This window comes from Lontra canadensis, unplaced genomic scaffold (assembly GCF_010015895.1).
Source record: "Lontra canadensis isolate GAN:19392208 unplaced genomic scaffold, GSC_riverotter_1.0 scaffold27, whole genome shotgun sequence".
NCBI classification, from domain to species: Eukaryota; Metazoa; Chordata; class Mammalia; order Carnivora; family Mustelidae; genus Lontra; species Lontra canadensis.
The window spans coordinates 431967-444532 of NW_022631021.1; the positions used below are offsets into that span (position 1 = coordinate 431967).

At 39.3% G+C, this 12566-nt stretch overlaps 1 protein-coding gene across 2 annotated transcripts in view; it reads left to right on the forward strand.

Annotated features, from left to right (window-relative positions):
• UHRF1BP1 (UHRF1 binding protein 1) overlaps positions 1–12566 on the forward strand; it is a 63267-nt gene that overhangs the window by 31898 nt on the left and 18803 nt on the right. For both annotated transcript variants that reach the window (XM_032864278.1, XM_032864277.1), the window contains exons 5-8: positions 5706–5895; positions 6207–6347; positions 6785–6955; positions 7644–7836. In XM_032864278.1, coding sequence (XP_032720169.1) covers positions 5706–5895; positions 6207–6347; positions 6785–6955; positions 7644–7836 — 695 coding nt within the window. The remainder of the gene's footprint in view (positions 1–5705; positions 5896–6206; positions 6348–6784; positions 6956–7643; positions 7837–12566) is intronic.

The following is a 12566-nucleotide window of genomic DNA, read 5'->3' on the forward strand; positions in this document are numbered from 1 at the left end:
TTACTTCAGACGTGGAATCTGACATTTCTTCCCAAGGAACGCCGATTCCTTTTAGTGAGAAATGTTATTTAAAGAGGACAGTCTGGGCAAAATTGTATTCATTGAGTTGTCATTGCAATAAGGCCTTTTAAGTGTTTAGTTCTAGGGCAAAGGTATTTTTAAGAAAGAGAAAAATAAATCATGACAATATGTGGATATTTCTCAATTCAAATAAAAAAGAGGATTTTAAAATAACTGTTTAGATTTAATGTTTGTATTTTTGGTTCATATGCTGTACCATGGTTCCTAACAACAATAATATAATAAATGATTCACTTTTTTCAATTGTTTAAAAAAATAACAAAGCCAGTATTGTAACTATCAATAAGACTACTGAGTACGGTAGATTTCTGTGTGCGTGTATATGTTTTAAACTTATGATATATCCCACTAGGGAAGTATGGTCAAATGCTGTGTTTTAAAGTTACTTGAAGTCATTTTTCATATGTTCAGGATACCAATTTGACATACAGAGAGGTTTTTTGTTTTTTTTTTTTTAAGACAAATTTTACAGTTTTTGGCTCACAATAAAGTTAGAGGAAGGGGCACAGATTTCCCATATCTCCTGGCCCCTGTGCATGCATAGCCATCTCTATTATCAACATCCCCCATCAGAGTAGTACATTTGTTACAGTGGTTAACCTACATTGACACATCACAATTGCCCAAAGTCCATAGGTCCCATTAAGGTTCACTCTTGGTTTTGTACATTTTTTGGGTTGGGAAAAATGTATAATGACATGTGTCTACCATTATGGTATTTTCACAGTGTATTTTCACTGCCCTAAAAATTCTGTGTGCTCTACTTATTTATCTCTATTCCTGGCCCCAACCCCTGAAACCGCTGGTATTTTTCACTGTCTCCATTGTTTTTCCTTTTCCAGAATGTCATATAGTTGGAATCACACAGTATGACTCATCTTTTAATTTTTTTTACTTTTTAAAAGATGTTACTTATTTATTTATTAGAGAAATAGCACAAGTGGGGTGAAGGGCACAGGAAGAAGCTGACTCCCCCACGGAGCAGGGAGGCTAATGTGGGGCTTGATCCTGGGATTCTGGGATTGTGACCTGAGCCTAAGACAGACGCTTAACCAGCTGAGACATCCAGGCACCCCCATCTTAACCATTTTTAAAAAAAAATTTCTTTTCAGTGTTCCCAGATTCATTGTTTATGCACCATACCCAGTGCTCCATGTAATACGTGCCCTCCTTAATACCTACCACCAGGCTCCCTAACCCCCAACCCCCGCCCCTCCAAAATCCTCAGTTTGTTTCTCAGAGTCCACAGTCTCTCGTGGTTCGTCTTCCCTTCCAATTTCCCCCAATTCACTTCTCCTCTCCATCTCCCAATGTCCTCTGTGTTATTCCTTGTGCTCCACAAATAAGCGAAACCATATGATAATTGACTCTGTCTGCTTGATTTATTTCAATCAGCATAATCTCTTCCAGTCCCGTCCATGTTGATACAAAAGTTGGGTATTCATCCTTTTTAATGGAGGCATAATACTCCATAGTATATATGGACCACATCTTCTTTATCCATTCGTCCGTTGAAAGGCATCTTGGTTCTTACCATAGTTTGGTGACTGTGGCCATTGCTGCTATGAACATTGGGGTACAGATGACCCTTCTTTTCACTACATCTGTATCTTTGAAGTAAATACCCAATAGTACAATTGCAGGGTCATAGGGAAGCTCTATTTTTAATTACTTAAGGAATCTCCACACTGTTTTCCAAAGTGACTGCACCAACTTGCATTCTCACCAACAGTGTAAGAGGATTCCCCTTTCTCCACATCCTCTCCAACACATGTTTACTGTTTTGTTAATTTTAGACATTTTAACTGGTATAAGGTGGTATCTCATTGTGGTTTTGATTTGAATTTCCCTGATTGCTAATGATGATGAACATTTTTTCATATGTCTTCGACATTGGCCACGGCAACTTCTTTCAAGATACGTCTCCAAAGGCAAAGGAAACAAAAGTGAAAATGAACTTTTGGGACTTCATCAAGATCAAAAGTTTCTGCACAGCAAAGGAAATAGTCAGCAAAACAAAGAGGCAACCCATGGAATGGGAGAAGATATTCACAAATGACATTACAGACAAAGGGCTGATATCCAAGATGTATAAAGAATTCCTCAAACTCAACACACACAAAACAGATAATCATGTCAAAAAGTGGGCAAAAGACAATGAACAGACACTTCTCCAAAGAAGACATACAAATGGCTAACAGACACATCTTAACCACTTTTTTTTTTTAAGATTTTATTTATTTATTCGACAGAGAGAGATCACAAGTAGGCAGAGCAGCAGGCAGAGAGAGGGGGGAAGCAGGCTCCCCGCTGAGCAGAGAGCCTGATGCTGGGCTCGATCCCAGGACCCTGAGATCATGACCTGAGTCAAAGGCAGAGGCTTAACCCACTGAGCCACCCAGGCGCCCCTTAACCACTTTTAAGTGTACAGTTCAGTAGTGTTAACTCTACTCACATCCTGCAACAAATCTCCAGAGCTTTTTCATCTGAAATTGGAACCCTATATCCATTTGTATTGGTTTGCTGTGACTACCATGACATAATGCCATAGACTAGTTGCCTAAATAATTGAAATTTATTGTTGAAATTTCAGTAAATTTCAAATAAGTTGAAATTTATTTTCTCACAGTTCTGGGGGCTTGAAGTCTTATTATCAAGGTATCACCAGATCCTGAGGCCTCTCTCCTTGGCTTGCAGACGCTGACTCCTTAGCATTTCCTGACATGGCCTTTTCTCTCCACCCGCTCATCCCTAGTGTTGCTTCATTTTTTCCCTTTAATTGAAGTATAATTGATATACAGTGTTTTATTGGTTTCAGTTGTACAATATAGTAATTTGATAGCTCTACACATTATGTAGTGTTCATACGATAACACGATATATGATATCACATATATGATATATATGATATCACATGTATGTGATATCATATATATGATATCATATGATATATGATGTATGTGATAACATGATATATGATATAACACACACACGGTAGTTCATATGATATTAATGTTCATATGATATTAATGATAAGTATAGTTATCATATATTATTGCAGTATTATTCACGATATTCCCTATGCTGTACTTTTCATCCTTATGACTGATTTATTTTACTACTTGAAGTATGTACCTCTTCATCACTCCACCTATTTTGCCCACTCCTCTTACTCCTCCCCTCTGGCAACCAACCAGTGTTTTCTGTGTATTTATGAGCTTGTTTTGTTTGTTCACTTGTTTTGTTTTTCAGATTCCACATATAAGTGAAATCATGTATTTTTCTTTATCTGACTTGTTTTACTTAGCATTATACCTTCTAGGTTCACCCATGTTGTCACAAATGGTAAGATTTAATTCTTTTTAATGGCTGAGTAATATTCCATTGCATGTATATATCACATCTTCTTTATCCATTTATGTATTGCTGGGCAATTGGATTGCTCCCGTTTCTTGACTATTATAAATAATGCTGCTATAAACATAGGCGTACAGATATCTTCTTGAATTAGGGTTTTCTTTTTCTTTTCTTTTTTTAAAAAATATTTTATTTATTTATTTAACAGAGAGAGAGAGAGAGAGAGAGAGATCACAAGTAGGCAGAGAGAGGGGGAAGCAGGCTCCCTGCTGAGCAGAGAGCCCAATGTGGGGCTCGATCCCAGCACCCAGAGATCATGACCTGAGCTGAAGGGAGAGGCTTAACTCACTGAGCCACCCAGGCGCCCCAAATCAGGGTTTTCATTTTCCTCAAGTAAAGACCTAGAAGTAGAATTACTGGATCGTATGATACTTCTCTTTTTATTTTTTTGAGAAACCTCCATATTCTTTTTCACATGACTGCACCAAATCGCCATTCCCACCAACAGTGCACAAAGGTTTCCTTTTTTTTTTTTTTTTTTTTTACGATTTTATCCATTTATTTGATAGAGATCACAAGTAGGCAGAGAGGCAGGCAGAGAGAGAGGGGGAACCAGGCTCTTCTCTGAGCAGAGAGCCTGATATGGGACTTGATCCCAGGACCCTGGGACCCTGACTGGAGCCAAAGGCAGAGGCTTTAACCCACTGAGCCACCCAGGTGCCCCTTCAAATGTTTCTTTTTCTTCACATCCTTTCCAAAACTTGTTTCTTGTTTTTTTGATACTAGCCATTTTGACAGATGCAAGGTGATAGCTCATTGTGGTTTTCATTTACATTTCCCTGATGAGTGATATTAAGTATCACTATCACTCTTAATGGTTTTTTTTGTTCAACAGAAATGATTAATTCTAATGTAATGTAATGTATGCCTTTTTTTGCCCTTTATGCTTAACCCTTTTTGTGTCTTGTTTAAGGGCTCTCTTCCTATCTGAAGGTATGAAGATATTCTCTTTTGCTTTCTTCAAAAAGTTTTGTTTGACCTTTCACATTTAGATATAATCGGCCTTTTTTTTTTTTTAAGATTTTATTTATTTGTTTGACAGAGGGATAGAGATTGCAAGTAGGCAGAGAGACAGATGGAGGGAGAGGGGGAAGCAAGGCTCCGTGCTGAGCAAGGAGCCTAATGCGGGGCTCAATCCCAGGACCCTGAGACTGTGACCTGAACTGAAGGCAGAGGCTTAACCCACTGAGCCACCCAGGTGCCCTGATACGATCAGCCTTAAAAATGATTTTTTTTTTGTTTGATGTAAGATAGGAGTTAATATTATTTTTTCTCTGTCAGTATCTTCAAACTGACCATTTGCCATTATTGAAAGACCATCTTTTCCCTACTGCTCTGTCACCGCTATTATAAATTAAGTGTCTCTCAATATAGGTGTGATTTGTGAGTACGGTTGAACATTTTTATGTTTAATATCATTTGCACTTCCTTCTCTGTGAACTGCCCATACTTTGTCCCATTTTTATTGGCCTGTCTTTTTGTTTTCAGTTTCTTGAAGCTCTTTATACATTAGAGATGTTAGCCCTTTGTGATATAAATTGGAAATATATATTTTTTCCAGTTTATAATTTCTATGCCTTCTTTTTATCTCTTGTAATGAGAACTGATTTCATTTACGTGTCAAGAATGTCTGTGTTTTCTACATCCAGGAGGACTTTAAGATGGCCTTCATTCCTCTTCTTGCCATTTCTGACCTCTCACTGTGGAAGTCCAGCTATGCTCTTTGGGATATATTTGACAGGGTAGAGTTGGGATTATTCTTGACCTCTTGCTCACCTGGCTGTACTTCTTTCCTCTTTCCACTACCTTTGCAGAGTATGCTGTGTCTTTGAAGGTTTTATAGAAATCTAGCATTTCCTTTCTTTAGTTATACCTCCCCTCATGTACAACATTCACATTTGGGTAGTTTGTGGATTATAAAAATATTTTTTAATTCATTCTTTCTAACAAAAGGGAGATTATTTCTACGTCAACTCTTTTTCTTTTATTTCATTCCTCAAAAAATCCAATTAAGAGTACTGCATCATAAAACATTTTCAAAATTTAAAAAATGTAAGTAGAAATAGAGAGAGATAAAAAGAAGAAATCATCCATAGTTCTAGCACCCAAAGAGAAACAGTGTTAATCTTGTCTGATGTCTTCCATTGTAATAAGTGTGTACAAAGTCTCACCTGCTTCTGAATATCGGTCTCCCTCATTTGTTGTAGTGAGTATGGCTTTGCCGAGAAGGTGGTGGAGGGGATGTTCATCATCGTCAATTCCATCACCATCAAGATTCACTCCAAGGCCTTCCACGCTTCTTTTGAATTGTGGCAGCTCCAGGGCTACAGCGTCAACCCCAACTGGCAGCAGAGTGACCTCCGTCTCACCCGCATCACTGACCCCCACCGAGGAGAGGTGAAAGCCCCAGTATTGCAAGAGGAGAGCATGGGGAGATTCAAAACAGGACTGGTTTTTAAAGGATATTATTCCTGCTTTGGGGTTTTCCTCAGATATGTCCCCCATTCCTGTGAACCCAAGAATCCCAGTGTTACTGCTACATGCCTTCTCTTCTTTTAGGGATCTCTGATCCACTGCATTCTATTGGTAGGATCCCAACTGAGAAATGGTGGGAGTTTCTCCTTTGCTAGTCTTTTCCCCCTTGGACTTCCTGCCTCTTGGTTAATTTCATCCATAGAATTAAAGGATTTTACTTTCTCTCCTTCTAGGTTCTAACATTTAAGGAAATAACTTGGCAAACCCTTCGAATTGAGGCAGATGCTACAGACAATGGTGATCAGGACCCAGTCACCACTCCACTGAGGCTTATTACCAACCAAGGCAGGATCCAAATAGCCCTCAAGAGAAGAGTGAGTATGTTCTCTGCTCTCGTGAAAACTTCTATCTTTTGTTCTCTTAGACAACCTTAGAGTTGTTGTTCTCTGTTTTTTTAATGTTACTGGCCCCAGGAGTGACAATCAAAAGTGGCAAGCCTGTAATTCAGTGTTGCACAGAACATTTCTGTGAACATTTGTACCTCCTTGTCACCTGAATTTTGGAAACCACAATTTTTACCCATACATAGGGACATCGACATAGACACCTGGCAGTTGACTACTGTTGTTTTCTTGTTAACCACAGAAAACATTAGTAGTTTCGTAAGAAATTGACTCTCCATAGTGTTTGCTGCTTTCTTTTCATGTTCTGGGTATTGAAAAGCCTCTCTGAAATTAATCAGGCAATAATCACGTTGAGGAGTTGGAATGATACCAGATGTTGAACCCCATGTTTTGTGTGGCCCTTTCAGACCAAAGATTGCAATGTGGTAGCCTCCAAGCTGATGTTCCTGTTGGATGACCTGCTCTGGGTGCTAACTGACTCGCAGCTCAAGGCTATGATGAAGTATGCAGAGTCACTGAGTGAGGCCATGGAGAAGTCAGCCCAGCAGAGAAAGAGCCTGGCTCCTGAACCTGTACAGGTTAGAGGCAAAACAGACACCCTTTGGGGTGGGGGGGGGGCTAGAGAGATGGAGGGCCAGACCTAATTTATACCAACATAGGTGAGGTCTAGACTTCATTAGGCGTTTTGGGGGCATTTGTCATTTGCATAGGCTTTGTTTGTTCTTCTAATTTATTCTATTCATTGGGTGCCTCTGGTGTGTTAGCTATATAGTACTAGCCACTGGGAGGAAAAGTAGAATAAGCCTCTTGTTCCTGTCTTTAGAGCTCTGACTGCCTTACAATGTGGACTGTAAACAAATTATTATAATAGGAGGTGGTCAGTATATAGGTAGACACTATGCCATGAGAGCACGAAGAAGAGGCATCTAACGGCATGGGCTGAAAGGGGGCATTTAAGAAAGACTACCGGAGGAGGCAGTGTTTTGGCATTAGTCAGCTAAGTCCTGGGGAGTGAGAGCTTGGGGGGCATTTCAGACCTAAGAACTGTGGTACTGTCTAGAGTTACAAGACTAATTATAATGAGGCTTTTTGGAGTTTGGGTTCTTTAGGTGGGACAGGTCTATGTAAGCTATCAGGTGAACAGTTATGGGAGGAAGCAGCCATCTCGTGAAATTGTGGCTTTCTCCAGACTGAACTAAAGCTTAAGAAAGGCTGCGAGGAGCTCTCTGGGTTTGGACTTATTTTTTTGCTCTCTGTCACATGTAGATCACCCCACCTGCTCCCAGTGCCCAGCAGTCGTGGGCCCAGGCGTTCGGGGGCAGCCAGGGCAACAGCAACAGCAGCAGCAGCCGCCTCAGCCAGTACTTTGAGAAATTTGATGTGAAGGAGTCCTCCTACCACCTGCTAATCTCCCGCCTGGACCTGCACGTTTGCGATGATAGCCAGTCCCGAGAGCCAGGTACTCCGGTCAGCTTGAGCCTGGGACTGGTGCTCCGTTGGCAGCTTCGCTCTTCTCAAGATGTGGAGTGCTTTGGGAAGCTTTCCTTAGTCCCATCCATTCCTTGGGCCTCGGTCTCTGGTGGTCTCTTGCTCTGTTGGTATGAGGTAGTGCTTTTAGCCTTTTGGGTGCGGCGGGACCAGCATCTGGATTTAGTAAAATACAGAGGCCAGCGCTCTCACAGGCCTCACTGAGTCAGAATCTTCAGGGACAGAGCTCAAGCAGTGTACACTTTTTTTATTCCTTGCTTATCTTGGGCAATGCTGGCCACTGGTATGAGCTTCTAGAAAAGTGAATTCAAGTATAGGAGGCTCCAGGATTTTCAGGCTTTTGAGTCAATTTAAAGATTTTTTTTATGTGTAAATGCCCTCTTCCCAAGTAGAAGGGTTATGTTGTATTCTCATCATGCTTTTACAAATTGATTGGGGCAGTTAGCATTACATACGCATATAGGTTTATTCAAAATGAAAAAGGAATTGACTCATTTTCTCCCTTCATGAGCCTTGGGGAACTCACTTAGCCTCTTGTTTAACCTCAGAATTTCTTCATTTGCAAACTTGAGTTAAATCTTACCTGACTCCTTCACCTCATTGGTTGTTGTCAGGCTCAACTGAAATAATACACTGAATTTGGAGGACCTTAATTATGGCACATACTCAGTATTATTATCCCTCTGCTGCCTGTTCCTTTAATACTCTGTCTGCACTCCCTTTATACTCCCCTCTGCACCACCTCTTGGCTTGAGATGCTCTCAAATGGTAGATTTTTCTTGTACTGCCTTATTGTTTCTGAAGGCTATGTCTGCCTCGTGATGACACCTAGACTGTTTCTTTGGGGGGAACTTACTTTTTCTTCCTAGGACTCCAAGCAGCATTGTCTCTCTTGCTTAGCTTTTCCTTGGTGTTGAAGTGACTTCAACCCCCATCTACTCCTACTCGGAGACAGCTAAAAGGAGCCGTGACAACATAAAGATTGCTTTTGCAACCACAAGAAAGAAATTGCTCACTGGGTTGCCACCCACTTATTTTGGAAGTTCTTTCCTAAAATGATTATTGTTTTGTCTTGAATCCTTTCACAGGTCTTTATTTAAGAGTATATTATTGAAAAAAATAAAAGAGTATATTATTGAGAGTTTCATCCTCTTGCTTGGTAAAGGGTATGTAGCACTGTCCCCTTCATATGGCCACGACCCATAATGCACACTAAGACATGAATGACTAGCCTCCCCTGTAGCCCTCATGTATTTATTTATTACACGAAATAAATTTATGTGGTGGAATTTAGGGAATTTTTGGATGAGATATATTTAGATAAGGGGATAACTCCCATCCCACCTTACCCAGGTGTGGTGTATGACTCTGTAAGGAACAAGGAGCAGAACAAGTTCTTGTGAATTTGACTCTTCTCCTAGGACTTGGGGTGTAAAGGGTGGGGAGAACTAGGTGGGACAGAAAGGGCTGTATGATTCTCTGGAGTTGTTCTAATATGCAGCTATATATGACTACTGCTGGCTGATCCAAATTGAGATGGGCTGCAAATATAATGTACACATGGGATTTTGAAGATGTAGTAGAAAACCAGAGTGTAGAATACCTTGATAATTATTTTCATATTGATTTATGTTAAAATGATAAAGTATTGATTATATTCATATAAGTAATAGTATGTATTATTAAAATTAATTTCACCTTTTGAAAAAACTTTTTCATATGACTACTAGAAAATTTAAAATTACATATGTGGCTCACATTATATTTCTAATGGATAGCATTGCCTTAGAACTGTGTGTCCAGTATAGTAGCCAATAGCTACATTTGGCTGTTAAAATTAAATAAATGAAAAAATTCCGTTCCTCGTTTGCACCAGCCACATTTCAAGTACTTGGTATAATCTATAGACCATAAAAGATTTTCATCATCACAGAAAGTTCTTTAGGACAGTGCGGCTCTAGAGGGTCCTTAAAGGCTACATTTTTGGGGATTTTTGGTTTGGGTTTTTTTGTTTTGTTTTTGTTTTTGTCTTTTGGTGAAAAAATTTAGATTTAGCTAGCTGGACTCAGTTTAGATGATCCCAGTTTTGTTGGCAACATCCAAAGCCTCAGTCAGGAGCCAGACGAACATATGCGCTCTCTTTCTATCAAGCCTGATTTCAAGGTGTTGACCTTGGCCATGTCAGTGTCCTAGAGTTTCTTCACAGCCTGTTTGATCTGGTCCTTGTTAGCCTTGACATACATAATGAACACAAGTGTGTTGTTGTCTTCTATTTTCTTCGTGGCTGACTTGGTGGTCAGGGGGGACTTGATGAGGGCATAGTGATTGGGCTTGTTTCCCCTGGGGGTGCTCTTTTGAGGATATTTGGGTTGCTAGGTGACGTGCGGATCTTCTTTTATTTTTGTGACTGTGGATGCCTTTCAACACCACTTTCTTGGCCTTCAAAGCCTTTGCTTTGGCTTCGGCTTTGGGAGAGTCAGGGGCTTCCTTTTTTGCTTTGACACCATCTTTGTGAAAGGGATCTACTTGCTTTTTCATTAAGGGACACCATAGCCTGGGATGTTGGGCCCTTGAGTAACATGCATACCTCTCCCTTGGTATTGGAGGTAAAATTATTGGAAACTGGTGGGTCGTTGGTGACAGTTTGGCTTGAGGTGGGGCAGCACTATCTCTTAAAATAAAATTGGAACAGTGTATATTCTAGCCTTCAGAGAAGAGGCTACTGGTTGATGGTGAGGAGTGTCACCTGCCTGTTTTTAACGCTTCTTCCTTAGGATGAGACCTGTGACCCCAAAATTTTCTTTATCACTCTTAAGGCCATGCTGTCCTCATCCTCATCCTCAGCTCATTGGAGAATTTTAATTACTCATTTATGGAGACTGTTTACCATTTATGTCTCATATATGATTATGTGTTTATAATTAAATATGTTGATAATTGGTAATTCTATTTGATTTTGATTTTAATTCTAGACCCTATTTTAATATGCTCAGTCTCTATAGTTTATTGTTCTTTTTCATCTAAATAATTCCAATGGAAGGAGCATTGCTATGAACCCCTCTTCCTCCAATACCCTCAGTCATACATTTTTAAGTAGGATGGTATCACCCAACAGCAGTTGCAGATTGGCTCTATTATTATTTTTAAAATTTTTATTTTTATTTATTTTTTTAAAGATTTTATTTATTTATTTGACGGACAGAGATCACAAGTAGGCAGAGAGGAAGGCAGAGAGAGAGGAGGAAGCAGGCTCCCTACTGAGCAGAGAGCCTGATGTGGGGCTCCATTCCAGGACCCTGAGATCATGACCTGAGCCGAAGGCAGAGGCTTTAACCCACTGAGCCACCCAGGCGCCCCTGGCTCTTTCTTTTTAAAAGCCTTTATTGAGATCGAATTTACATTCCATAGAATTCACCCATTTAGAATATACAACTCAGTGTTTTTTTAGTATATTCATGAGGTTGTGCAATCATCACTACAATCTAATTTTAGAACATTTTTGCCCTCCCTGAAAGAAATCATGTATCTGTTAGCTATCACTTTTCCATTTTGTAGCTCTAAGTAACCACTGATCTATCTTCTGTCTTAAGTTTTGCCTGTTTCTGGACATTAAAAAATTGACTCTTTGGTGAGGTGTGGGATCTTAGCTATAACTATAGCTTGTCCTCTTCCAAAGCTTAACCCTGCATGATAAAATTTTATTCCGTAGTACTTAATTTCTTTCATTGGGTTTTCTTGGATATCACATGAGGAGCATTGACATTGACTTCATGGAAGCTACACAAAATCTGGTGAATAGATGGCTATGATTGTAGGTAGGACTTTCTTCCAATTGATTGCTCACTCTTAAAGTCATACGGTAGGAGTGGCCTGCACATGTCTCCTGGCTGCATTTGGCTACCTTGTCAGGTTGTAATATATGAGCCTCACTGCTTTTGTGATTTCAACTTTAAGAATTAAATAAAAATAGTATATACTTGATTATTTAATTCTACAAGTTATTCAGCAAATCATTAACTAAGTGCTGAAAAGAAAGAATATTGACCCAGTCTGAATGAATACCTAGCAGCTAGATTAGCTAAAAGATTTTTTCTCATATCAAGCAAAAGTTAAAAGTTAAGTTTACTAAGGGGTGCCTGGCTGGCTCAGTCAGTAGAGCATGTGACTTTGGATCTCAGGGTAGTGAGTTCAAGCACAACTTTGGACATAGAGCTTTCTTTTTTATTTTTATTTTTTATTTTTTTAAAGATTTTTATTTGTTTATTTGACACACAGAGATAGATCACAAGTAGGCAGAGAGGCAGGCGGTGGTGGGGGGAAGCAGGCTCCCTACTGAGCAGAGAGCCTGATGTGGGGCTCGATCCCAGGACCCTGAGATCATGACCTGAGTCAAAGGCAGAGGCTTAACCCACTGAGTCACCCAGGTGCCCCTAGAGCTTTCTTTAAAAAAAAAAAAAATCACTAAAATTAATTTTAAGAAATTTATTTAAATTTTCCATTTTTTTGCTGAAAAATACTTTTGAATAATTAAAAAATTTGATTATATTGCTGTTGTATATTTCTATAAATTGCTAATTTGCATCTATAATTTGATACATTATAATTTATATAAGAAATAGGTTTCATTAAATGTTACTCAGCAAATATATTTATAAAGTTGTTAAATATTAATAACTTTAAGTTTTAAATTTAACTTTTAAT